Here is a 27,214-nt window from a genome sequence, read left to right as displayed (position 1 = left end):
CAACATTGGCCTATTGAGTTAAATGGACATGAGTTGGTAATTCATATAATTAAGGACAGATAGTAATATGAAACCATCTCAACCTACCTAAGGTTTCAGAACAAAAGGTGAAATCCTTTATTTCACTGAAAATTAATTTTATATATCACTTTGGGTAATACTTCTTAAGTAACTTGTTTCTGAAGTAAACTTAGGATATGTGAAGGTTTTTCTCATTTGGGGGTAAGAATGACTTTATAGAGATCTTGCTTTGAAGAAGTCTCTGATTAATGAATGACTGGAACCAAGAAACATAACAGTAATACTACTTATTGTTGGCGGTTGTTGGTAAAAACCATACTTAAAAAATTCTAAATGACCCAATGGATTTTTGTTTTTGTTGATAGTTGCCATAAGAAAATCATATAGATGGATGGATAGATAGATATATGATTAATAGATAGAGACATCTCCAACTCTTTTCCTCTGTCATCATTTTCTTGCTTTTCTTAAGCTTGCTCTTTCTTCTATAACTCTTCTGCCATTTCCTTGTTCAGATAATTTCCTTGGCTCACTTGGCCAATTGCTATAGTCTTCTTAATCAATCTCCCTGTCTCTTCTCTCTGCCTCTTTCAATCTACATTGTATACATCTGCCATAATTGTCTTTCAAAAACAGAGTAATCATGTTACTTAAACAAAGTGTATATATATTTCCTAGTTTCAAGCTCCCAATTTTGGTATTGAAAACCTGATCAAACCCACTTCTAACCTGCCTCTCTATCTTTAACTATCATCTCCTATCAGGAATTTCTTATGTTCTAAACAAACTGAAGTACTAATTACTATTTTCAAGAAATAACCTTTACCTTCTCAATGCTGTGCCTTTACTCAATTTTTACTATTGCCATAAAATATCCCACAATTAACACTCCAAATTTCACAGCAATATCTATTACCTCTGTACAGTCCACCCCAGATCTCTGGAATTTACTGGTCTCCTGAATATGTTCCTGTCAGAAAATACAAGCTATCTTTTATTACAGACATTTAATGCCTTTTCTTCTACATTTGATTATAATCTCCTTGAAAACAGTTCCTATTTTATTCTTCGTAGTACTTTATGACAGGTAAGAATTCAAGGACTGTTTATCAAGTTGAGTTCTTTCAGCAGAAAAACACTGAAGAGGCACCAGATCATGCACTCCCAGAAAGCTCCACTTGCACTCCTCGAGGGCTCCACCTTCGATAGAAAAGGAGAAATGGCAGCTTTGCTCTTCTCTAGGCTGTGGAAAGTCTCCAATTCAACTCTGTTCCAAATGATGCTGGTCACTGTTTTGTTGGCTACCGTTCTTGGTAAGTAGTGAAGAGACAGGCCAGACAACCAGTCTACAACTGAGTTCATCACACACCCTATTTTAAGAGGTGTCTAAGAGATCTTTAACATTATGGGATATATTTGACCACCTGGAATTTGGGAAACATACTATAAACTAAAAAAAGAAAATCTTGTTTTATAGATGCTCCTGATGCTCCCTTTTAGAATTTTTCTCTCCAGGAAACTCTGAACAACTTAACATTGAAGCAATCATGACTTGTAATAAATTCATATCATCTGCCAGCCTGGCCATGAACTCTCACTGCCTGTGTGGTTATTTAGAATGTAGGGGAGGTTGGTATAATTCTTCTGGGGCATTTGGAAGGTCACTCAGTACTTTGTTTAATTCTTGCCAGGGAAGTAGAATTAAGATTTTATTTTTCAAGGGTTTAATGATTCTCCACCTTGTGATGCTTTTGAAAAATATTTTTATTTTTTAACAGATCATTTATTCTAAACTAAAAGGTCCAAAAGGACACACATGAAATGCCTCCTCATCCTTGACTGAGGCAACTAATCTTGTGTAATGCTATTATTAGTAGAAAATATGTTTCTGCTAAGGCAGGAGGCATAGCATAGCTGCCTATATTCTGAGCAGACAGATGTGGGCAATCTGATAGAATGATGAAAATCAAGTCTATTCATTCACTTTCTAATAAATTAGCACTTATACAGTCAAAGACGGATGAAATTTTTCTGCCTTTACTCATTATCGTTTTCATTATCATTACTCAACAAGTGTGTATTATTGATCACTTACTGCACTCATTGAACAATGACATAATAGGAGTTATGATGAAAGAGAAAATCATGGTCTCTGTTCTAGGAAACTTAGTACTCAGATATCGAGATATTGTGTCCCAAGATATAGCTGTTGATGTTCCTTGCCATGTTTTGTGTGTGTGCAGGTGACTGTGGTCCTCCACCCAAGTTACCATTTGCTTCTCCAATAAATCCGTTGTATGATACTGAATTCAAAACTGGAACTACTCTGAAATACACCTGCCACCCTGGGTATGGGAAAATCAATTCAAGTCGACTGATTTGTGATGCCAAAGGCTCATGGAACTATAGTATCTTTTGTGCAAGTAAGTATCAACATTTATTTTTCTCACATTTACTTTTTTTCCCAGAAAGTTCTTTTAGGAACTTAATGAATTACTTAATTCATATGAAAATCTTTGATCAAAAGAGTTCAAAATTAACATCACCTATAGTATTTGGAAGGAGTCAGTTGGGAATACACTTGGGCATATTTTTCTAACAGTTAAAATATAGCATCTGGCTGGGCGCAGTGGCTCAAGCCTGTAATCCCAGCACTTTGGGAGGCCGAGGCGGGCGGATCACAAGGTCAGGAGATCGAGACCATCCTGGCTAACACGGTGAAACCCCGTCTCTACTAAAAAATACAAAAAAAAAAAAAAACTAGCCGGGCGAGGTGGCGGGCGCCTGAAGTCCCAGCTACTCGGGAGGCTGAGGCAGGAGAATGGCGTGAACCCGGGAGGCGGAGCTTGCAGTGAGCTGAGATCTGGCCAGTGCACTCCAGCCTGGGCGACAGAGCGAGACTCTGTCTCCAAAAAAAAAAAAAAAAAAAAAAATACACACATATATATGTGTGTGTCATTGCTTCCACATGGACTCTAACCATGACTAATGATATGAAAAACCATCGTTGTATTTCAACTATAAAAACACTAATGACCACAACACGCAAATCAAACCCACTTATAAAAATAATTAATAATTCCTTCATTGACCTACCCACTCCGTCCAATATTTCCGCATGATGAAACTTCGGCTCACTCCTTGCTACCTGTCTAATCCTACAAATCATCACAGGCTTATTCCTAGCAATACACTACTCGCCAGACACCTCCTCCGCCTTCTCCTCAGTTGCACACATTACCCGAGAGGTAAACTATGGCTGAACCCTCCGTTATCTCCACGCTAACAGTGCCTCTATATTCTTTATCTGCCTCTTCCTACATATCGGTTGAGGCCTATACTACGGCTCATTCCTCCTCCCAGAAATCTGAAATATCGGCATTATACTCCTACTTATAACTATAGCAACAGCCGTCATAGGCTACCTACTCCCATGGTGCCAAATAGCATTCTGAGGTGCCACAGTAATCACAAACCTCCTGTCAGCCATCCCATACATTGGAACTGACCTTGTCCAATGGGTCTGAGGCGGATATTCAATTGATAATCCCACCCTCACACGATTCTTTACCCTTCATTTTATCTTACCCTTCATTATTACAGCCCTTACAACCTTACATCTACTATTCCTTCACGAAACAGGATCCAACAATCCCTCCAGGATTTTCTCTCCGACAAAATTACCTTTCACCCTTATTATACAATCAAAGATATCCTCGGCTTAATCCTCCTCCTCCTCACCCTAATAATATTAGTACTATTTTCACCCGGCCTACTAAGTGACCCAGACAACTATACTCCAGCTAATCACCTAAACACCACCCCCGACATCAAACCAGAATGATACTTCCTATTTGCATACGCAATTCTACGTCCATCCCTAACAAACTAGGAGGTGTATTAGTACTTCTACTATCAATCCTCATCTTTGCATTTATCCCCATACTTCACAAATCCAAACAACAAAGCATAACATTCCGCCTACTCAGCCAATTCCTATATTGATTCCTAATCACAATTCTACTGACCCTTACTTGAATTGGAGGCCAACCAGTAAACCACCCCTTCATTATTATCGGACAAATAGCATCCCTAATATACTTTATCACAATCCGAACCCTTATACCACTTGCCTCCTTAACCGAAAACAATCTACTCAAATGAACCTGCCCTTGTAATACAAGCTAATACACCGGTCTTGTAAACCGGATATGGAGAATTCTCCCCAGGACAACTCAGAGAGAAAGCACTTAACTTCACCATCAGCACCCAAAGCTAATATTCTAATTTAAACTACTCTCTGTATTCTATGGGGTGCACGTTTTAAGTACGACTTAAGTACTAACTTATTTTACAACCTCCTATATAATTCGTGCATTACTGCTAGCCAACACGAATATTACATAGTACTACAAATGCTTAACTGTACTTCGTACATATTTATGCACACTTACAAACTGTCCTTGTAAATATGCTTACAAGCAAGAATCCTCATGACTTAACCAACTGTAGAACATAACATCAACTACCAAAGATCAAGTTTTCCCTCAAGGATACCAACTAATACCAAAACTCAGTTATCGTACACAGTACATTACACCGTTCATCGAACATAGCACATATAAGTCAAATATATTCTCATCACCACGGATACCCCCCTCAGTTAGTGGTTTCTTGTTCACCATCCTCCGTGAAATCAATCTCCTGCACAAGAGTGCTACTCTCCTCGCTCCGGACCCATAACACGTGGGGGTAGCTATAGTGAGCTGTATCCGGCATCTGGTTCTTACCTCAGGGCCATGAGACTAAGATTGCCCACACGTTCCCCTTAAATAAGACATCTTGATGGATCACGGGTCTGTCACCCTATTAACCAGTCACGGGAGCTCTCCATGCATTTGGTATCTTTTATCTCGGGTGTGCACGCGACCCCATCGAAGAAAGCTGACCCCGCCACACCGTATGTCGCAGGATCTGTCTTCGATTCCTAGTACATACTATTACTGATCACACCTATGTTCAATATTCCAGCCTCGCATAACTACCGATAAGGTGTTATTTAATTCATGCTTGTTGGACATAACAATAACCAATCCTAATATAGTTGGTTAGTTTAGTATATTCATCCTAAACTATAAAACCACAACAAATTTTTACTTTTTTTCTCAAAGCCCCCGTCCCCCACCTCTGGCCTTTCCCCTATAAATATACCTTTGCCAAACCCCAAAAACAAAAGCCTCAATTCACCAAGCCAGAGCCTGCGTTCTCATCTTTTAGCTATGCACAATTTTAACTGCTAGCCCTCAACTAACACAATCTCCATCTCATCCTACTACTTTCAACTTTAACTCCCTCTCTATTTTACCCCACCTACATACCTACTGGCTACCAGACCCACACCCTCATTATCACAATCCCCAAAGACAGAACCTCACAACCATATATAATCCCCCCAAATTTAACAAAACCCATTTATGTAGCTTAATCAACCTAAAGCAAGACACTGAAAATGCCTAGACGGATTCATACATCCCATAAACAGACAGGTTTGGTCCTGGCCTTTCTATTAACTCTTAGCAAGATTACACATGCAAGTATCCCCGCCCCAGTGAAAACACCCTCTAAATCATCACGATCAAAAGGAGTAAGTATCAAGCATGCACAACGGAGCTCAGAACACTTTGCTCAGCCACACCCCCACGGGAAACAGCAGTGACAAACCTTTAGCAATAAATGAAAGTTTAACTAAGCTATGCTACACCCAGGGTTGGTTAATTTTGTGCCAGCCACTGCAGCCATACGATTAACCCAAGCTGATAGAAACCGGCGTAAAGAGTGTTTTAGATCTATTTTAATAAAGCTAAACTCCATCTAAGTTGTAAAAAACACCAGCTGATGTAAAATAAACTACGAAAGTGGCTTTAAAGCTTCTGAATACACAACAGTTACGATCCAAACTGGGATTAGATACCCCACTATGCTTAGCCCTAAACCTCAATAGTTAGAACAACAAAACTACTCGCCAGAATACTACAAACAACAGCTTGAAACTCAAAGGACTTGGCGGTGCTTCACATCCCTCTAGAGGAACCTGTTCTATAATCGATAAACTCCGATTCACCTCACCACCTCTCCCCTAGTCTATATACCGCCATCCTCAGCAAACCCTAATAAAGGTTATAAATTAAGCATTAGTGCCCCGGCAAAAACGTTAGGTCAAGGTGTAGCTTATGAGGTGGTAAGAAATGGGCTACATTTTCTACCCCAGAAAACCCCACGATAGCTCTTATGAAATCTCAAGGAGGATTTAACAGTAAATTAAGAGCAGAGTGCTTAATTGAATAAGGCCATAAAGCACGTACACACCGCCCGTCACCCTCCTCAAGTATATTTAAGGATCAACTTAACTAAACACCCCTCATATCTATATAGAGGAGATTAGTCGTAACACGGTAAGTGTACTGGAAAGTGCACTTGGATAAACCAAGGCATAGCTTAATATAAAGCATCCGGCTTACACCCTGAAGACCTCAATATAATTTGATTGCCTTGAGCTAATGCTAGCACCAAACCCAATCAATACTAATACCAAATAACTTCTACTAGACCATTCACTCGTACAAAAGTATAGGCGATAGAAATTTTATCCTGGTGCTATAGACACAGTGCCATAAGGGAAAGATGAAAAAAGACCAACCAAGCACAAAACAGCAAGGACACACCCCTATACCTTCTGCATAACGAATTAACCAGAGACAACTTCACAAAGAGAACTAGAGCCAAGTTCCTCGAAACCAGACGAGCAACCCAAACACAGCTAAAAGAGCACACTCGTCTATGTGGCAAAATAGTGGGAAGATTTCTGGGTAGAGGTGACAAGCCTACCAAGCCTGGTGATAACTGGTTATCCAAGATAGAATCTTAGTTCAACCTTAAGTTTACCTACAGAATCACTTAATCCCCTTGTAAACTTAACTGTTAGTCTAAAGAGGGACAGCTCTTTAGACACTAGGAAAAAACCTTGTATACAGAGTAAAAAAAATCCAATTTCCATAGTTGGCCCAAAAGCAGCCATCAATTAAGAAAGCGTTCAAGCTCAACATCAAACACCTAAAAAATCCCAAACGTACTACTGAACTCCTCGCATCACATTGGATTAATCTATTATTTCATAGAAGCAACAATGTTAGTGTAAGTAACATGAAAATTTTCTCCACTGCATAAGCCTACATCAGACTGAAAAATTTCACCGATACTTAACAGTCCAATATTTACAAACACAAACAAAACTAATACTACTCACACTGTTAACCCAACACAGGCATGCTTCCAAGGAAAGGTTAAAAAAAAGTAAAAGGAACTCGGCAAACTTAACCCCGCCTGTTTACCAAAAACATCACCTCTAGCATTACCAGTATTAGAGGCACCGCCTGCCAAGTGACACATGTTTAACGGCCGCGGTACCCTGACCGTGCAAAGGTAGCATAATCACTTGTTCCTTAAATAGGGACTTGCATGAATGGCACCTCGAGGGTTCAACTGTCTCTTACTTTTAACCAGTGAAATTGACCTGCCCGTGAAGAGGCGGACATAAGATAATAAGATAAGAAGGCCCTATGGAGCTTTAATTTACTAATGCAATCTAAACCATACAAATCTGTGGACTTTAACTTACTACACCTGCATTAAAAATTTTGGTTGGGGTGACCTTGGAGCATAACTCAGCCTCCGAACAACCTATGCTAAGGCTACACCAGCCAAAGCGAATCAATGCCCACAATTGATCCAATAACTTGACCAACGGAACAAGTTACCCTAGGGATAACAGTGCAATCCTATTTTAGAGTCCATATCGACAACAGGGTTTACGACCTCGATGTTGGATCAGGACATCCTAATGGTGCAGCAGCTATCATGGGTTCCTTTGTTCAACGATTAAAGCCCTCCGTGATTTGAGTTCAGACCGGAGCAATCCAGGCCGGTTTCTATCTACTCTATATTTCTCCCTGTACTAAAGGATAAGAGAAATAGGGCCCACTCCATAAAGCGCCCTCTTTCCATAGAAAGAGAAAAAATGAGTCAGAATAAGAAATAAGCATTGAAAAATATCTCTAGGTCTATCTGGAAGCAGGAGTTAAAGTTAGTGAACCAGACTTTTTTTCCCCTAATGTTCTATTTTGTGAGTAATTGGAATCATGAGTCATTATTTTAATTTTCCTCCTAGAGAAACAATGCAGAAATCCAGAATTAATCAATGGGATAGTGGAAGTTAAGAAAGATCTTCTCCTTGGTTCAACCATAGAATTCAGCTGCTCAAAGGGGTGAGTATAAGGCAACCTAGAAGCAATAATTTCCTTTTCATTTAATTTTTATAAGGAGTTAATGCATTTATATGTTTCAAAAATAAAAGTGGCAAAAAAAGACATACATCAGTAATTCTCACTTCCACCCCACCCTCATTCATCCCATTTCTCTCTACCCTCTGACAGAAAATGACATTGATTAATTTCAGATTTATCCCTTTAGTGTTTACTTCTATAAATACAAGTGAGTACAAGTATTTTTATCAACATTCCCCCCCCCCCTTTATTATAACAGAAGATATCTGACTGCGTACAATGTTTTGAACCTTGCTTTTGTTTTTTTCACTTACAATATTGCTATGGACTGAATTTTTTTGGTATTCCCTTAAAATTCATATCTGAATCCCCAGTGTGATGGTATTTGGAGATGGGGCCTTTGGGAGATGATTAGGTCTTGGGAGCGGAGTCCTCATGTGGGGATTAGTGTCCTCATAAAAAGACGTGAGCTCTCTCTCTCTCTCTCTCTCTCTGTCTCTTTCTCTGCCATGTGACGACACAGCAGAAAGTCAAACCATCTGCAAACCAGGAAGTGGGCCCTCACCAGAACCTAACTATGTTGGTACCCTGATCTCAGACTTCCTAGCTTCCAGCACTGTGAGAAATACATTCCTGTTGTTTAAGCCATCCAGTCTATGGTATTTTGTTAAAGCAACCAGAAACATCTAAGACAAATATGTACTAGAGATCTTTGACATTCATGCACCAAGTGTTTCCTCATTCTCTCTGTCTGTGTGTATATGTATGTTTACAGCTGTATAGTTTTCTAACGCATGTATCGTAGCTTATCATAGTTTATTTAATGATTCCTACTGATGGACTTTTGTGTGTTTCCAATCTTTTCCTGTTACATACAATGTCCTGATGCATACTTTGTATATATGTTATGGTATATGTATTAATACAGAGAGATGTTTGTAGGACAAATTCCCAGAAGTGGGATTGTTGGATTAAAGAGAAGATGCTTTGAAATTTTGCTAAATATTGCCAAATTGCTCTTTATAAACTGTAATATTTTGTAATATAAACAAATGCCTATGTCTATACCTCCATGATTCACTATTTTATCAAACTTTTGAATTTTTGCCTATTAAAGAGAGAAAAAATCTCTGTATAGTATTTTTTAATTTTTTTATTTTTTCAGACCTCTCAGGGATGAAAAGCTTTTTATTTTGAGATAAGTATAGGTTCACATGCAAATGTTAAAAAAATATACAGAAAGAATCCATATCTTTCTCTAGATGGCCTTTACATTGTCTTGGCATCATTTATTAATAGATCTACACCTAATCCATGTGAGAGAACATCTTTTAAAAATATGTATTTAATTCTTCAGTGTATATCAGTCTTTTTTAGATGTTCTATTCAATGCTTTTAGTCTTTCTGTGTATTCACACAACCAGGTCCTTTCTCTTGAATTTTTAGTGTGCAATATCACTTAGAGGTATCCGCCTGACTGTTCTGTTTTTATAGTTTTCCTATGTTTGCTTGTTCATATTTCTATATGAACTTTTAAATTGGTTGAGTTTTACTTTTAATCAATTGTATTAAGCTTTTAAATGAACTTTAAGAGAATAGACATTTTATGATGTTGCATCTTGCCAGCCAAGACTTCCCATTTGTCCTAGTCGTCTATGTGTGTGTGGCTGTATGTGTGTGTTTCAGGACTGTTTTAAAGTTTTCCCCATTTACATTTTTCAATTCTTATGTTTAGTCTTTGCTATCTTATTTTATTTTTGTCTTATTTTTGAGATTGCAAATGGTGTCTTTTATTCCATTATATCTCCTAACAATTTTTATTCATATATATGGAAACTACTTACTTCTATATATTAATCTCCTATCTCAGCTAATACCTTGAATTTCCTTATTACTTATAATAGTCTATCAGTTGATGATATGACTTGGCTTTGTCCCCACCCAAATCTCATTTTGAATTGTAGCTCCCACAATTCCCACATGTGGTGGAAGGGACCCTATGGGAGATAACTGAATCATGGAGTGGGGGCGGTTTCCCCCATATTGTTCTCATGGTGATGATTAAGTCTCACGAAATCTGATTATTTTATAAGGTGTTTCCCTTTTCACTTAGCACTCATTCTTTCTTGCCTGCTGCCATGTAAGACATGCCTTTTCCCTTCCACCAAGATTTTGAGGCTTCCTCAGCCATGTGGAATTGTTAGTCCATTAAACCTCTTTTTCTTTATAAACTACCCAGGCTCAGGTATGTCTTTATCAGCAGTGTGAAAACGGACTAATACAGTTAGATTTTCTTGGGATTTCCAGATATCTAATTATGTAATCTGAAAATAATGATTCTGCTATTTTCTCTTTTCCAATTTTTGTATTTCTAATTCCTTTTTCTTGTGTACTTACGCTAGCAATTACCTCAAATAAAAAATTGATACCAGCTATTGTTCTCTTATTCTTGACTCTAGCAGAAATGACTAGTAAGCATTTTCTTCCTAAATTTAGTGGAGCTGTATCTCCACAGATTCCCATTATATTGAACATTTTTGGCCAAAACTAATTGTTGATTATTTTTCAAATGCCATTTTAGTGACTATCAAGATGATTTTTCTTAATAGATTTATTAATATCATGTATATATTAGTCTGCTCAGGCTGTCATAACAAAATACCAAAATCCCATGGACTGGGACAGTTCTGGAGTCTAGAAGTCTCAGAACAAGGTCCCGCAGGGTTTGGTTCCTGTTGAGGGCTCCCCGCCTGGGTTGCAGATGACTGCTTGTCTTCTCACTGTGTCCACACATGACCTTCCCCTGGTGTCAGCATGAGGGCGCAGGGACTGCAAGTGGGAGATCTTTGTGGTGTTTTTTCTTATAAGGACTTTAATCTTATTGGATCAGGGCCCCACCCTTCTGAACATTAATTACTTCCTTATGCAAAGATACCCACACAAGGGGATTAGGGCTTCCACATACAAATTTTGAGTAGGTACATTCAGTCTATAACAAAGTATTCTGTATTAATATATCTCCTAATTTTGAAGAATCCTTTTATTCTTGAAATAAAACTGTCCTATTTGGTCATTGTATAATTTTCTTTTAAAGTGTTCCTGGACTCTGTTTGATAATATTTTATTCAGGAGCTTATTATTGATATTCAGGGTAAATTTTTTTTTTTTTTTTTAAAGGCAAAAAGTCCTAGAAGAAAGACTGGGACTTGTCAAGAGCAAGAACAATGAGGTGATAATCAGGAAGTTAGGAACTTAAGAGTTCCTAAGGAACTCTCAGGTTTATGAGAGTAAACCAAGCTCTAGAAGCCAGAAGAAAGATTCAAATTAGAGGTCAGAGTACTAGTACACATCAGTAATGTGTCTTGCTCCTTTATTTAAAGGAAACTACATAACAAACTTGAGTGAACCACTTACTTGTTTTGAGCTGCCTGATTTATAGCTTGTTAGGAAGAGTGTAAGATTTAAGCCAAGTCCTCAGATTTTAGGTGTAAAACTTGTTCTGTTCTATTTTTATTCATTGCGAATGGGTACCATGTGATACAAAGAAAAAACTTAAGTTGCTTAGACAAGCTAGAGCATTTTAAAATTGAACAAATAAAGCCTTTGCTTGATATGAGAAAACGTAACTGCAAGCTGGCCTAAATGGACATTAGAAATCAAGAAAGCATTATTTTTTCATTTCAAAATATTTAATAAAAATTTGTTTCTTTTTTTCTTTAACAGGAGGAAATTACAGTATTTATTGATGCAACATACATGTGAGAGAGCTTGGTGATGAGTAACTCAAAGGGGGTGATTTGAATTTGGGGCTTATATACCATTTTAGTAGGTGATGGGAGAAAGGCACTTATGGGAAGCAAATGACTTTTTAGAAAGATAAATACATTTTCAGGAGAACAAACAGGATATAAGAAAGTTTGCAAAAATATATATTTTTACAATTTTTATTTAAATTTTAAAGGTTCAGGGGTACATATGCAGGTTTGTTATATACGCAAATTCATGTCGTGGGGATTTGGCGTGCAGATTATTACATCACACATGTACTAAGCATAGTACTCAATATTTATTTTTTTCTGATTTGTCCAAAACCTCATGGATAATTTATGTCTAGAGTAAATGAATTCCACTAAAATCTTTGACCTACCTTATTTAGGTTTTTCTTAATTGGCTCAACCACCAGTCGTTGTCAGATCCAAGGTAAAGGAGTTGACTGGAGTGATCCTCTCCCAGAATGTGTAAGTAAGTAAAACTTTTTTTTTCTGACCTGACTACAAACCTAATCTACTTTAGGTAATAACACTACTGTGAAATTTCACTACTTCTTTTATCCTCCATTAGAATTTGCATGAATTTTGGATTTAACACAATGCCTACCCTGAGTATTTCTTTCTCTTCCCTCACTCACCTCAGTTGCCAAGTGCGAGCCCCCTCCAGACATCGGGAATGGGAAACACAGCGGTGGAGATCGAGAATTCTACCCATATGCCTCCTCTGTCACTTACACCTGCAACCCCTACTTCTCACTCATAGGCAACGCCTCCATCTCCTGCACGGTGGAGAATAAAACAATAGGTGTCTGGAGCCCACACCCTCCGATCTGTGAAAGTAAGTCAGAATGATTAAGTTCTGCTTTGATCTCTTTTATTTGTTTAAAAGCAAAAGGAAGGCGTATTTATTAGGGAAGATGGAATGATTAAAAGAGAAACTAATCATTACAATGATGGAGTCATTCATTTGTTCAACTAATCTTGTTGCATGCTGTATCAGTCAGAATAGCATAGGGTGTGCTGCAGTAGTAATCGACACCTAAATCTCAAGGCCTTTATATAGTAAATGTTTTTTTCAAGTTTCTTCTTAGTGCACTGCTAGCCTGGGACACTCCCTAGGGCAGCTGTCACTTATATGGTAATCCAGATTGTTTAGATCTTTGACACCTCCAAGTCAAAACTTCCACAATTAGTTCAGCGGGAGAAGAGAAAAAGGAAAGTCAGTCTCTGGCTCTTCAGTTCTTTGACCTGCAAGTGACACATATCACTTGTCATTACAGCTTTTTGGCCAGAACTAGTTCCTTGTTTCTGCATAATGCAGAGTAACTGGGAAACACTGTCTTTTGTTTATCTTACAATAACTGGAAATATGGGTGGACACTAATAATGTCAACCACGCATGCCTAACAAGCAAACAAAACAACACCAACACCAGCAGGTAATAAAGGTAATACAAGTCAATGAAAGAAAGTACTTTCCCTTGGCCTCTCTATGGAAGCCAGAAGAGATGTTTTGTCAGTATCAGTAATGATTCAGCTTGCTGGTTTAGGACATTATTCTTTACTGCAATTAAAGTGCCTAAAACCATAGTATCACATATTGTTTTGACTCAGTACAGGACACAGCCAGTGCCGGGGCAAGAGAGAACATAATAGTGAAAAGACTGCAAGAAGTGGAAAAGGCAGGAGATGAGGCTGAATAAGTTAGTAGGGGCCAGGTTAGGAAAGCCTTGTGTGTCACTTTCAGGAGTTTGGAACGAAGGAAAAGGGAAGACATTAAAAGGACAATGTGAAGTGAGACAAAACATAACTGATAGGCACCTGTTGCAACCTTTCAGCCAGGAAATGAAGGTGGCTTCAACTGTAGCCATAGCAGTGAGCCTGGAGGGAAGTTGAGGAAGTATAGAGGAATCAAGGTTGGCAGGATTGACAGGATGTGATGACTAACATGTGGGGTGAAGACAGCTTGTTCTCTGCTTATGGAGGCGCAGCACAGATTTTCCGATGCCCTGGCTGCCTCTGCATGACACCATATCATTACCATGGGTCACTGACTCCCAACCAAAATCATCCAGGAAATTAGGCCATTTAATGGAAGGATTTTGAGACATTGAGATTTGGACTTCAGGGTTTAGATATTGCTCATTGTTATTGATGAGAAAGCTGGAGGACTTTACATGACCAACATGATGGGACCTCATTTTGCTGAGGTTTCTGGCAACTTGAAGTATACAAATCTCCAAAATGTTTTCTTTGTTCAGTATCTATTAAATATATACTTGTATTAGGCCCTCCTTGAAGCAATGCCAACAGTTACAGTCACCTCTTTACTGCCATTTCTCTCTGATAACTCAGATGTCTTTTTATATGCTTCTTTAGAAATTGTCTGTCATCGACCACAGATTCCAAAGGCAATCTTTGTTTCTGAATTTGGACCCCTCTACACTTACAAAGACTCTATTGTGGTTAACTGTGAGGAAGGTTATAGCCTCAGAGGCAGCAGTTTAATCTATTGTGAAGCGAATAATGAGTGGTATCCTTCTGTTCCCTCTTGTGTATCCAGTGAGTATGGACTACGATGGAGTTCCAATATTTGGATCTAAAATTATCCTGACATATAGGTGTGGCATGCTCATAGGCACAAGCCAACTCGACTCCCAATAATCATTTTAAGATACATTAATACTTTTCTTGTTAGAAGGAAGATTTTTTTTTTTTGTTAATGATATCTTAGTGCTATTGGAAAAATTTCATATATATCATATAGTCATGAGACAAACGACTTCATAGATATTGTAGACTTACATATTTGCTGTAAAAATTTTCCAGGAGACAATAGTAAAGTGTTTCAGTCTAACAAAATCAACATATTAAGATAATTTTTTGAACAATGGAAGTAAGATTCCTTTAAGGCAGTTCTTTTTCATAATTTGCATAGAAATGCTCTATGGGCCAATATTGGTCTTGAGACCTTGATGTTGTAAATACATACAGATCATTTATAACATTAATGATTTATTGCTAACATTTATTGAGGATTTTCTATGTGATAAACACTGTTCTAAGTGCTTTACATCAATTAACCCATTCAATATTTACAACTATTCTAAGAAGCTGCTATTTTTAATCCAATTTTAATGATGAGAAAACTGAAAAAGAAAGATTAAGTAACTGGCACTAGCTAACATAGTTAATTGGAGGTGGAAGCCACCACTACACTGTGGTTTATCTAGTCTCTTCTGCTATCACATGAACTTAGGTGCCATTCAAAATGTGTAGTGATGAAATTCAATAAATATACAGTTTGACAGACACATATCCTCTCCTTGATTCACACGGACCTTTAGCATATTGTTGAATAGAAAAAAAAAAAAAAAAAAAAAAAAACAAGACGAAAGGCCCAGCTGCAAAACTTACATGGGGCTTGGTTTGAAGCCAAAGCATGAAGTTGCAGATGATAGGGTCATGATGTCAAGAAGAATCCCTCTTATTTTAATTCCCCATTAGGCAACGAGATTAGAAAGTCAGTCTCATCCTGGAGCAAATTTTTGCTGTGTCTTTCTAGTGATCCTAATGCTTCCTCTGAAGACCAACCATTCTAAAGTGCAGTGATGTGAAAGGAAAACTAAGCTCCTACAGAGTTGGCCCAGCACCTAGAAACTGTCCCCTTCCTGCACCATGGCGTGCTTCTCAGTACAACCTCTCCAGTGGCACATGCATTTAGTAGACACATGCACTTAATAGACGCTAGTCTTCTGGGCAATGGTGCTGCTGAGTCTTTTTCTGGAACTCCCATTTAATCTTTACCGTCTCATTTTTTGCTGAATGAGTATGTGATATCACTATTTTGTGACAGGCTCCTGAGTCACTCTGCCATTCCCAGTAACACGTTTCTTTCACCCTTGTGCTTTCTTTATGAGTGGATGCTTGTACCGACCTACCGGACATTTCCTATGCTTCCTGGGAGAGAAATGACTATAACCTAAGTGATCACGAAATATTTGAAATTGGAACTGAGTTGAAATATCTATGCAAACCTGGCTATAGAGCTGTTTTAGATGAGCCTCTGACTGTGACTTGTCAGGAAAATTTGACATGGACATCTTCCAACGAGTGTGAGAGTAAGTAGACTTGAACTTTGTGTGGTGTGTATGTGTGTGTATCTTCTTTGCTATTGAAAATGTTGAGCACAATCCTTGAAATTTGCTGAGACTTGCTTCACTGCATAGCATATAGCTAATTTTTATAACTGTTCTGTGTGCACTTGAAAAGATGCATATTTTGCAGTTGTTGGGTGCAATGTTAATATATACATCAATAAGATCTAATTTTAATGGTTTTGTTCAAATCTATTCCCGTATCTATATTTATTTCTTATCTGCTTGTTCTCTCTGTTACTAAGAAAGTTTTGTTTGTCTTTTGTCTTTTCAGAGTTTTTATTTGTTTATTTGCTTGCTTGCTTTTTGTGAGACAGGGTCTTGCTCTGTCACCCAGGCTGGAATGCAGTGGCATGATCTTGGCTCGATGCAGCCTTAACTTTCCGGGCTTAAGCCATCCTCCTGACTCAGTAACTGGGTCTATAAATGTACACCACCACACCTGGCTCATTTTTGTATTTTTTGTAAAGATGGGACTTTCCCGTGTTGTCCAGACTGCTCTCAAACTCCTGGCCTCAAGAAATTCACTCACCTCAGCCTCCCAAAGTGCTGAGATTACTGGTGTGAGCCACCACATCTGGCCATCTTTTTTGTTTTTTCAAATCATTTTTTGCTTTGTGTATTTTGAGACTACATTGCTAGATGCATACACATTTAGAATGATATATTTTCCTGATAAATTTCACCTTTTATCATTATAAAATGACTCTATTACTACAACTATTTTATCTTTAAAATTCTACTTTTACATTAATGTAATTCTGACAACTTTGAGTTAGTGTTTACATGGTTTATCTTCTTTTAGTTTTTTGTTTCTAAAATTTCTGTAATCATATATTTTTTAAGTGTATCTTGGAAGCAAGATAGAGTTGGATATTTTAATCCTACTTGACAATTTTCATTATTTAATTAGAGCACTTGTCAGTTTACAGTTAGTGTAATTATTAATATATTTGAATTTATATCTAGTATCTATCTGCTACATACTTTTTTGTTTTACATTCTTTTTTTCCATTCTTTTGAATTGATTTAAATATTTTTTTCCATTTTTTACCTGGTATTTACTTGGTATTTATTTACTTTTAGCTCTTTCTATGATGTTCACACATAATTTACTACTTCTGCCTCTTCCCAGGCAATGAAAAGCCTTAGAAACCTTTAACTTGATTTATCCTGCCTGACTTAATATGATTTTATTTTTGTGTATTTCAATTATAAATGTGTCTTAAACTCTGCATTATTATCATTATTACTATTGCTATTATTATTTTAGTAAATCCAATTAGTTTAGATTTGTTCACAGAATTACTATTTTATTCTCTTCTGATTCTTCAGTCATATCTATTGTCCCTTTCTTTTGCCTCATAAATACTCTTTAGTTTCCTTTAGTGAGAACCTGTTGATGATAAATTTCTCTTTTTGTTTTTCCTCAATGCGCCGTTATTTCACCTTAATATTTGAAAATATATTTACTGGATATAAAATTCTAGATTGGCAATTATTTTCCGTGGTCATGTGAAAGATTTCATTCCATTGTCTTCTGCCTTTAATTGTTTCTGTCCAGAATTTTGCTATTAGTCGTACTGTTGATCATGTGAAGGTTATCTGTTTTTTCTGATTGCTTTTAAGATGTTCTTGTCTTTACTTTTTAGCAGTTTTTGTCAGATATGCCTGGGTTGGTTTCTTTATGTTTAGCTTGCTTGAGATTTAGAATATTTCTAGAATATGAGGTTTGATGCCTTTCATTGATTCTGGAAAAATTTTCAACTTCAAATACTTCAATATTACAAATAAGTATTTTCTTAGAGTACAATTTCAGCCCTATTTTCATTTTTCTACTGACACTTTGGCTACATTTATGTTAAGCTTTTATACTGAATCTTCTATATTTCCTGTGCTCTTATTGGTGTTTTTACTTTTTGTTTCTCAGTATTTTATTATGAATATAAATTATGTTCACTAATTCTTTCTTCATTGATGTATTATCTGATATTAATTATTAATTGAATTCTTAACTTTATTATTTTTTCAGTTTCAAGGTTCCCACTTGTAGTGGATTTGTAGTATTGATATTGATTTTTCTACCAAAATTCTCAATGTTGTATTTTATTTCCTTCTACATAACAAAACAAAGTGGCTTTTAAATCAATGTTTAGAACTTCATTTTCTGGATCCTCTCAGATCTGTTAGCATTGTCTCTTGCTTTCTTTGGCTTTTAATAACCTTGTCTGGTCTCCTGTTTGCTTGTGGCAGGTAGTAAGAGGCATTAAGGGCTTTGAATGACCCGAATCCAATCAGGGAATGTAATGATACAAGCCTGGGTTTCAGTACTTATTACAGATAGTTGGTCTATTTTTGGTTTGTTCTTACTTCAAGGTATAGTTCTAAAGATTCCCAAGAGCTGCGGGTCACCAGCAGTCACACACATTGAGTTCTGATCAGCTTCTTAGCCACTCAGTTGTATTTTGCGGGGAGGAGAATTATTGTGTATATTTATATAGTATTATATATATAATATTATATATATTTCAACAGAGAAATATAGATATGATATTATATATTGGTATTTCTGTTGAAATACCAAGGGATATTATACATATATAGTGTTTGTGTGTGTGTGTGTGTGTGTGTGTATATATATATCTACATTCCTGGCATACCTCGTTGGGTACCTTTCTTTCTCATTTAAAGAACTAAGACCATTAAGGTCTTAGCACCTGAATTCTTCACGGATTAACCGCCCCCTTCCCACTATGTTTTTCTACTTGTTATCAAAGAGGAGGTGAATCTAAATTGCTTAGCTCATCACTGCCAAAATCAACACTAATTTTAAGGACTTCTAATGAAGAAACACAGTTGGAGGGAAATGAAGTAATAGCATTTCAACCAAACAATGGCGGAATTCGGAGAAGATATTTGGTCTAACTCTTCTCTCAACTTCTTTGTTTCTTTCTTTCTCTTTTTCTCTTTAAATTATGGCAAAAGCACTTAACATGAGATCTACCCTTTCAACAAGTTTTTCAGTGTACAATATAGTACTGTTAATTATAGGCACTATTTGTAGTGCAGATTTCTAGAACTTATTAATCTTGCACAACTGAAACTTTACACCTGTTAAACAAGTGGAGAGTTATTTCCCCTCCCTTCTCCAGCCTCTTGCACCCACTGTTCTACTCTCCGCTTCTATGAGTTTGTCTTCAGATATTAACATCTATAAAGTGGAATCAGGTCTTCAGCCAAAGGTGTGTCCTCCTGATTGATTTACTAAACGTGAACATCATTTAAAAAAATTTTTTTTAAATGTTTGTGGGTACATAGTAGGTGTATATATGTATGGGGTACCTGAGATATTTTGATACAGACATGTAATGTTGAACATTTTTTAATTCATCAGGGGTATGTTGCCCAACACCAGATCTGGAGAATATCAGAATCATAAATGAAAGGAGGTATTTCACTGGTAAATGTGTCTATGCCTATGGAGACTATATTTCATATATGTGTGATGAAGGCTATTATCCTGTTTCTGTTGATGGGGAGAGTTCATGCCATACAGATGGCACATGGAAGCCTAAAATGCCAGCATGTGAGCCAGGTAAGAATATTGAGAGAACTTGTCCTAATTATTTCCTAGTTTCCCCAAATGATTCCACTTGGTTCCACAAAAGATCAAAGTACTTACAACTAACTGAATTTGAGGTTGTTCCTCCAAGAAGCATTGTGGAAAGAAGATCACAGATACACACCACTAGCATCATGCAAGGCAGCTATAGAACAAAATATGTTGGAAGACAAACCTACAGGAGAAATTTTCTCGTAAGAGAAAAAAGTAGAATTGATGAAGTCTTTCAGTTTCATTTTGTCATTTTTCCTGCATATATGCTGATGTTTTAGTAAAGAGGGACACTACCTCACAAAGCTCCATATTTATAAGTCAAGGCAGAAAACATGATTTACATATTGTGTAACAATGGAAGCTCCAGGTTGAAGAAGTGATCTGTTAGGGAGAGCCTTGAAGCCTGGTGGCTGACAGTGTCAGCCTTTTCTTTCCTTGCTTTGACTCAGACCTACTGAACCACCTCTCTGTTGAAATACCAAGGAGAAGAAATAAGCATTTAGGTGATAAATATCTGTCTCTAATCAGGATAAGACATTGAAAATGTCATTATTATGGAAGTATCTTCATTATGAAAGACTCCTCACATCAACACGATGGTGATTACTTGGTACTATAGTTTGGGTTTCTCTAAAAGCAAAACTTGAGAAAAATGACTTGGGAGCCAGTTGTTTATTTTGGAGGTGATTCTAGGAGGTAGGAGTGAGGGTTGGGAGAGAGACAAAGGGAATAAGCAAAGGTGACTATTATAAGCAGTAGGGGCTCAATTCTTTGGGACCACAGAGAAGTGTAAGGAATGCCTTTCATAATTATCTGTCTGAAGGATGGGAGACTGGGACATTTATCCAATACTTTCTGTTGCTCATTGGTTTAGGGTTGAAAGGGCAGTAACTGCTTCAGTAATTTAGTCAGTAACTGAGCCTCAATTGCAACTGTGCTCTTTCAGCTGCAAAAGAGGCTCCAAAGTAAGACTGACAGATTCACGTTGAATGCTTTCTGTAGAACATCATCAGCATAAGTCTGAGCTTGTGTAAAACTATATATTTCATCTGCAACTGTAGTCAGAAATCCAAAGGGACATGGCATGGGTACAAAACATTTGTTACCACATATCCTTCGAACCACTCGATTTGTTTATGTTCCATTAATTAAACTCTATTAATCTTAAGTAACCTACTGCTAACAAGTGTTATATAAGGAAAGAACAGACATTGTGTATTGAAATAATCAAAGAAAGTTTCATGGAGAAGTAGGACTTGAGATAACAATTAGAGAAGGTAAGCAAATTCTGATAAGGAGGAGTCCCAGGAGGAAATGTTAATATATAGAAGTGGAAATGTACATGACAAGTTTAGGGAAGGAGGCGTTGACTAGTTTGGTTAAACAGAAATAGTGCTAGATAGGGCCGAGTGTGGATGCTCATGCCTGTAATCCCGGCGCTTTGGGAAGCTGAGGTGTGCGGATCACCTGAGGTCAGGGATTCGAGACCAGCTTGGCCAACGTGGTGAAACCCGATTTCTACTAAAAATACAAAAATTAGCTGGGTGTGGTGGTGCACACTGGTAATCCCAGCTACTTGGTAGGCTGAGGCACGAGAACCGCTTTAACTCAGGAGGCAGAGGTTGCAGTGAGCTGAGACCACGCCACTTCACTCCAGCCTGGGTGGCAGAGTAAGACTCCATCTGAAAAGAAAAAAACAAAAAGTGCTAGATGAATTTGAAGGATCCATGAAAAAGAAAGGCCAATAGAGGTACTTTTATTTTTTCAAATGTCCATGGTTTGTTAAAGGTGCTGATTATTTTATTTTTAGAAAATAGAGCATTTTAAAATCTCCGACACTTAGTTTTAATCTTAGGAGGCAATCATCCTTCAACACAGGACTTCCTTTGACATTCCCAGGGCTCTAAATTTGTTGCAATTTTTCATACAAGAGTTCCTGAAACTTGAACGTTCCCTTCTAGCGTAACTACCCCAGCATTTCATATTACTTATGTCAACACTGAAATCATTGTTTAAATTGTAAAATATGCTAATTATGTTCTGCTGGTGTTGTAGTTATGGATAAGATTGTTTGGGGATCCTGCAGTTATTCAGAGCCTTTACAACTATTCACAGATACATATTTCCTTTACTTAGTCTGACTTCTATTGAGATTGATTTTCATTTAACATGACTCTCTGTGGTTGAATTTATGCTTTCATACCAAAGCTCATTTAACTTCCCTAAGCAGTGAAATATTTTAGTGATCATGTAAACAAAAACCAAGAAAAGTTCTATAAAATGGAGGATTCTCTCAACTCAAGAGTTGCTTTCATTCACATCAAGCTTTTCTGTAGGTTCTCAGGTGGAAAGCAGTATAAATGTTGAGTTGTGTCAAGTTACCTTATGGAAAAAGGATTTGGATGGGAACATTTGAATCTCCTACAGATCACTCAGATTTGGGGTGATTAATTTGAAACTATGAGTTCATGCTTTTCTGTATCTCTCATCATCCAAGTTTGCAGTTACCCTCCCGGTATTGCCCATGGACACTACAAGGAAGTTATTTTAATAACTCCTTATCCTGAGGCTACATACGAATGTGATGAAGGATATGTTTTGGCTGGATTTGCTACAATCTACTGCAAGTCTTTTCAGTGGCAACATGCACTTCCTCAATGTAAAGGTAACTCCAACTCAACTCATAATCCATTGAAGACAGAATTAGAAAATATTAATAGCAATGTTTCCTATTAATCAAAGGCAGCATAAATTTTGTCTTTATTTATTTATTCATACTATTTAAATTATGCCTGATATATTTTTAAAAGTAATTGACAGATACATTGAAAATGAACTTTTCTTCCTATTCCAGTCTTCCAAAATCATAGCTTGCCCTATGTTCAGAGAGAACCACTACTACAAGGTTCTTATGTATCTTTCCAGAATATGTTGAGACAATATCTTTTACCTGAGAATACCTTTGTGACTCTAGTTTTCATGAGAATCCTGAGTTAATTTCAACTACTCAAGAAAGAGGAATCTCAAGTGTTAATTCCCAAATTATGACGTGTTGGAAATCTCCACAAAAACTTCATGATGGTTACCATTTCCCCATGATCTTTACATTTCCACTTTTGATGACCTGATGGTGGCGCTGAAACAAGGCGAATCAAGTAAGGCTCTATCTCTTGATTGTGCTTGGAGCTTTCATCATTCTGCTAATAATTACCACTGGCTCCATTTAACCCAGAAAGATTATGAAGCAAGAACAATGGAAATAAAACATCAGGAATCACACAAATCAAGGCTGTGGGATGGAGCAATTGAGAGCACCAATTCTTACCACTTACAAGCTATGTGATACTGAGGAAATACTTAACTTTTCAGTTTTCCTTGTTGGTAGAATTGTGATAATAATAGTATCTAACTCATAGATTGGTAGTGAGGATTAAATGAGATAAGTAAAAAATTTAGCACATAGACTGACATATAGTACTTGTTCAATAAATGCTAATAATTACTGTTATAATTATCATTAAAATAAAAGCATAGAACAACCTGCAGGACCAGAATATAATTATGAATACAATATCTTATCCATTTTATTATCCAATACTGATATGATGACTTTTTTTAGAAACAGTATGCTCAAAAATATGTTTCCATTACAGCTCTGTGTCTGAAACCAGAAATAGTGAATGGAAGACTGTCTGTGGATAAGGATCAGTACGTTGAGCCTGAAAATGTCACTATAGAATGTGATTCTGGCTATGGTGTGATCGGTTCCAAAAGTATCACTTGCTCAGAGACGAGAACCTGGTACCCAGAAGTGCCCAGGTGTGAGTGGGTAAGTGGTATAATTCAAGGAAGTTCTGTGCTACCAATCCCTAAAAATAGTGGCCTCTCCCAAGGTTCTGTCCCAGTTAGCAATGGGGAGATCTGACTTTTGTCGGGAAGCATAAGTAACTTACTACAATTAGCACTTCCAAACTTGCATGGCGATAAGCCAAGAGAGACACATTTTCCTGCTGTGTGTCTAGAGCCGAAATCTCTAGACATGAGAGTCTATTGATCCAGATGTCCTGGCCCCTCGTTCTACATTAACTACAATAAAGGTTTTGCATTTGTTTCATTTCTGGTTGGTCCTCAGAACCATGCCTCAGTTGTCCTTGTGGATGTGCTTTGCATCTGCTTTGGAGCCCAGCATCTTTTTAGCTTCAACCTGCTTGGTTGCTGCTCAAGGACAGATCTGGGCTTGGCTTGCATGTGAACACTTGCTAGGATGCACTGTCTCTCCTGATTTCCTCTTTGCTCTTCAGGTCAATCTCCCTTTTGCCAGTAATGACTCTCAAAATGTACTCCCATCCCCTACTCATTTCTTTAAATCACTTTCAGGAGGCACCTGAAGGTTGTGAGCAAGTGCTCACAGGCAGAAAACTCATGCAGTGTCTCCCAAGCCCAGAGGATGTGAAAGTGGCCCTGGAGGTGTATAAGCTGTCTCTGGAGATTAAACAACTTGAAAAAGAGAGAGACAAATTGATGAACACCCATCAGAAATTTTCTGAAAAAGAGGAAATGAAGGACTTATTTTTCCCTTCAAATCAACATACAGAATCTTCATTCATCAACTCTACTCTTCCTTAAGCAACATCACTCTAATAAGTGTCTGGGCTGGAGAGCTTTCTTACTACTGCTAGAGAAAATGTGTAATTATTGGTAATCTAGCCTTTTGTAGCTCAAATGTCGACTTTCCTGGACTTGAAGTGCTGGTTAATTAAATGATTATTTATCAAATATCAGTTTGTGTTGTCATCTTGGTCAATATGTCGCATAAATATGACACATTCCTGTACACAAATCCACTGCCTAAAGTTTGTGTAATTAACTTTGCCTCACTTTTTTGTACCTCAGAAAGAATAGAAGCCAGGGAATTCAAACCATGTTCATACTGTAATCTTTACCTGAATGCCTTTACTCTGAATCCCGCATGTGCCTACCCTTTACCTACAGAGAAGGATACAAAACTCAGAGGGTTTTCTACAACATTACAGACAAAACCATTGTCTGTTTGATGGCCCCTGTCCATTAGTAACTCATCGCTTTACCCCTGCACAGAATTCCACTCTTCTCACTTTTAATAGCACTTTAAACAGATTGGGCTTGCATGTTGCTCAACTTTATAGAAATGGAATCATCCATTATGCATTCTTTCACATACGTTATTTTTTTCCTTTAAGTATTGTATTTGTGAGATTCATCCATGTTATACATAGTTGAGGTTCATTTATTTTCATTTCTATTTAGTATTCCACCAGTGTATGAATATATCACAATTAACTTATCTTGATGAACACCTGGGTTATGTTTAGTTTTCTGGCTATCATGAATAGTGCTGCTACGAATAATTTTGTAAATGTCTTTTGCTGAACATTGACATTTTTTTTCTCTGCATATACCTGAGGATGGGATTGCTGGCTTATAAGGTGTGTGTATGTGTTTGTTCAGTTTTCCAATGCTGTTATACCAAACCACACTCCTGCAGAACATGGAATACTTGCTATTGTTAATGGTTCTTTTTTTTTTTTTTTTTTTGAGAAATTCTGTTGGGTATCACATTGTGCTTTAAATTTGTTGTTCCCCAGTGATTAGTGAGGTTGAATTACTTTTCATATGTTTGTTCACCATTTAGATATTCCTTTGCTGCAAAGTGCTAGTTCAAGTCATTTACTCATTTTTCTATTGGATGATTTACCTAGTTCTAATTTAGTTTAGGAGTTTTTAATATACTCTGGACAAAAGTCCTTTGTGAGATATGTATTGCAAATATCTTTTTCCTGATCTATGGCCTGCCTTTTTTTACTTTCATAAAGTTTTCCTAAAGTGTGTTTTATAAACATAAATTCCTAATTTTAATGTAGTACAGTATATCAAGTGCTTCCCTTTTGATTAGCATTTTGTATCCCATTTAAGAAATCTATGCCTACCCTCAAATCTTTGCCCATGTTTTCTTTTAAGATATTTTAAATTTTACTTTCACACTTAGAACTATGATCCACCCATAACTGCTATGGTGTAAGGTAAAGGACCAAGATTCATTTTTTTCCATATGGATATACAATTAATCTGGTGTACTTTATTTAAAAAAACCCATCCTTTCTCCCACTGCTCTGTAGTGTCACTTTGTCATAAGCCAATTAGCTATGCACATTTGGCATTTGTTCTTACTCACAGTTGTTAACCCTTGGTCTATTTGACTATCTTACACAAACACCACAATGTCTTCTTTACTACAGCTTCATAATGAGCCTTGATATCTGGCAATGTGGGTCCTTCTCCTATTCCTCCTCCACCTCCTCTTTAGATTACATTGACAACTCCAAGATTCATTTTTTCCATAGGGATATACAATTAATCTGGTATACTTTATTAAAAAGATCATCCTTTCTCCCATCGCTCTGTAGTGTCACTTTGTCATAAGCCAATTAGCTATGCATATTTGGCGTTTGTTCTTGACTCACAGTTGTTAACCCCTGGTCTATGTGACTATCTCACACCAACACCACAATGTCTTCTTTACTACAACTTCATAATGAGCCTTGATATCTGGCAATGTGGGTCCTTCTCCTATTCCTCCTCCATCCCCTCTTTAGGTTACATTGACAATTCTGCTCCTTTGCACTTAAACGAATTTTAAAATTAGCTTGTCAATTTTCACCAAAATTCTTTTGAAATTTTTATTAGAATGCATTTTATCTATGTATGAATTTGGGAGGAATTTATATCTATACAACATTGTGCCTTCTAATCCATAAACATGGTATTTTCCTACATTTATTTATATCTCTTATTTATCTCTAGCTTCCAGTGAAGAGCTCTCATATATCTCTCATTGAACTTCCCTCTGGCATTTTAAATTGTATATTTATAAAAATATCTTTTTATATAATTTTTGGATAGTAGATAATTGTTTTTAATTTTTGATAATTAGCTAATTCTAATTAATTTTTGATATATGTCTTTGGCTTTTTAAAGTTCCTAAATAAGTCACCTGTGAGAAATAACAGTTTGCCTTCCTTCCAACTCCTACCATTTATCTATCTATCTATCTATCTATCTATCTATCTATCTATCTATCCTTCTATCTATCTATCTCTCTATCTGCCTGCCTACCTATCTATTTACTCAACTATCATTCTATTCCCATGAATGGGACCTGCAAGTCAATGTACTATGGAAGCAATTGTTCACATCTTCTTATTGGTCTCAAGAGAAAAACTTTTAATGGCTCACTATTATGTAGTATGTCTATGGCCATACCACCCTGAACATG

The 27,214-nt window shown here is 37.0% G+C and overlaps 1 protein-coding gene across 1 annotated transcript; it reads left to right on the top strand.

Annotated features, from left to right (window-relative positions):
- Window positions 1-273: 273 nt before the first annotated feature.
- Window positions 274-24,528, top strand: LOC104664197 (zona pellucida sperm-binding protein 3 receptor-like). The gene is made up of 11 exons (XM_010365669.1): window positions 274-327; window positions 1,109-1,334; window positions 2,265-2,444; window positions 8,246-8,275; window positions 12,774-12,968; window positions 14,509-14,691; window positions 16,047-16,250; window positions 19,681-19,881; window positions 22,400-22,567; window positions 23,556-23,731; window positions 24,280-24,528. Exons 1-11 carry the CDS (start codon window positions 274-276, stop codon window positions 24,526-24,528), a joined length of 1,866 nt encoding a protein of 621 aa, XP_010363971.1.
- Window positions 24,529-27,214: the final 2,686 nt, after the last annotated feature.

This window comes from Rhinopithecus roxellana, chromosome 8 (assembly GCF_007565055.1).
Source record: "Rhinopithecus roxellana isolate Shanxi Qingling chromosome 8, ASM756505v1, whole genome shotgun sequence".
NCBI lineage: Eukaryota > Metazoa > Chordata > Mammalia > Primates > Cercopithecidae > Rhinopithecus > Rhinopithecus roxellana.
This window is presented reverse-complemented; position numbering and strand designations above follow the sequence as displayed.

What these genes read in the sequence shown, in the direction of transcription:
- LOC104664197 (XM_010365669.1), top strand. Translation starts at nt 274, where the DNA reads ATGACTGGAACCAAGAAACATAACAGTAATACTACTTATTGTTGGCGG. An exon ending in TTTGTTGGCTACCGTTCTTG is followed by an intron (nt 1,335 to 2,264) that starts GTAAGTAGTGAA and finishes GTGTGTGTGCAG; the next exon opens with GTGACTGTGGTCCTCCACCC. An exon ending in AATGCCAGCATGTGAGCCAG is followed by an intron (nt 19,882 to 22,399) that starts GTAAGAATATTG and finishes TCATCATCCAAG; the next exon opens with TTTGCAGTTACCCTCCCGGT.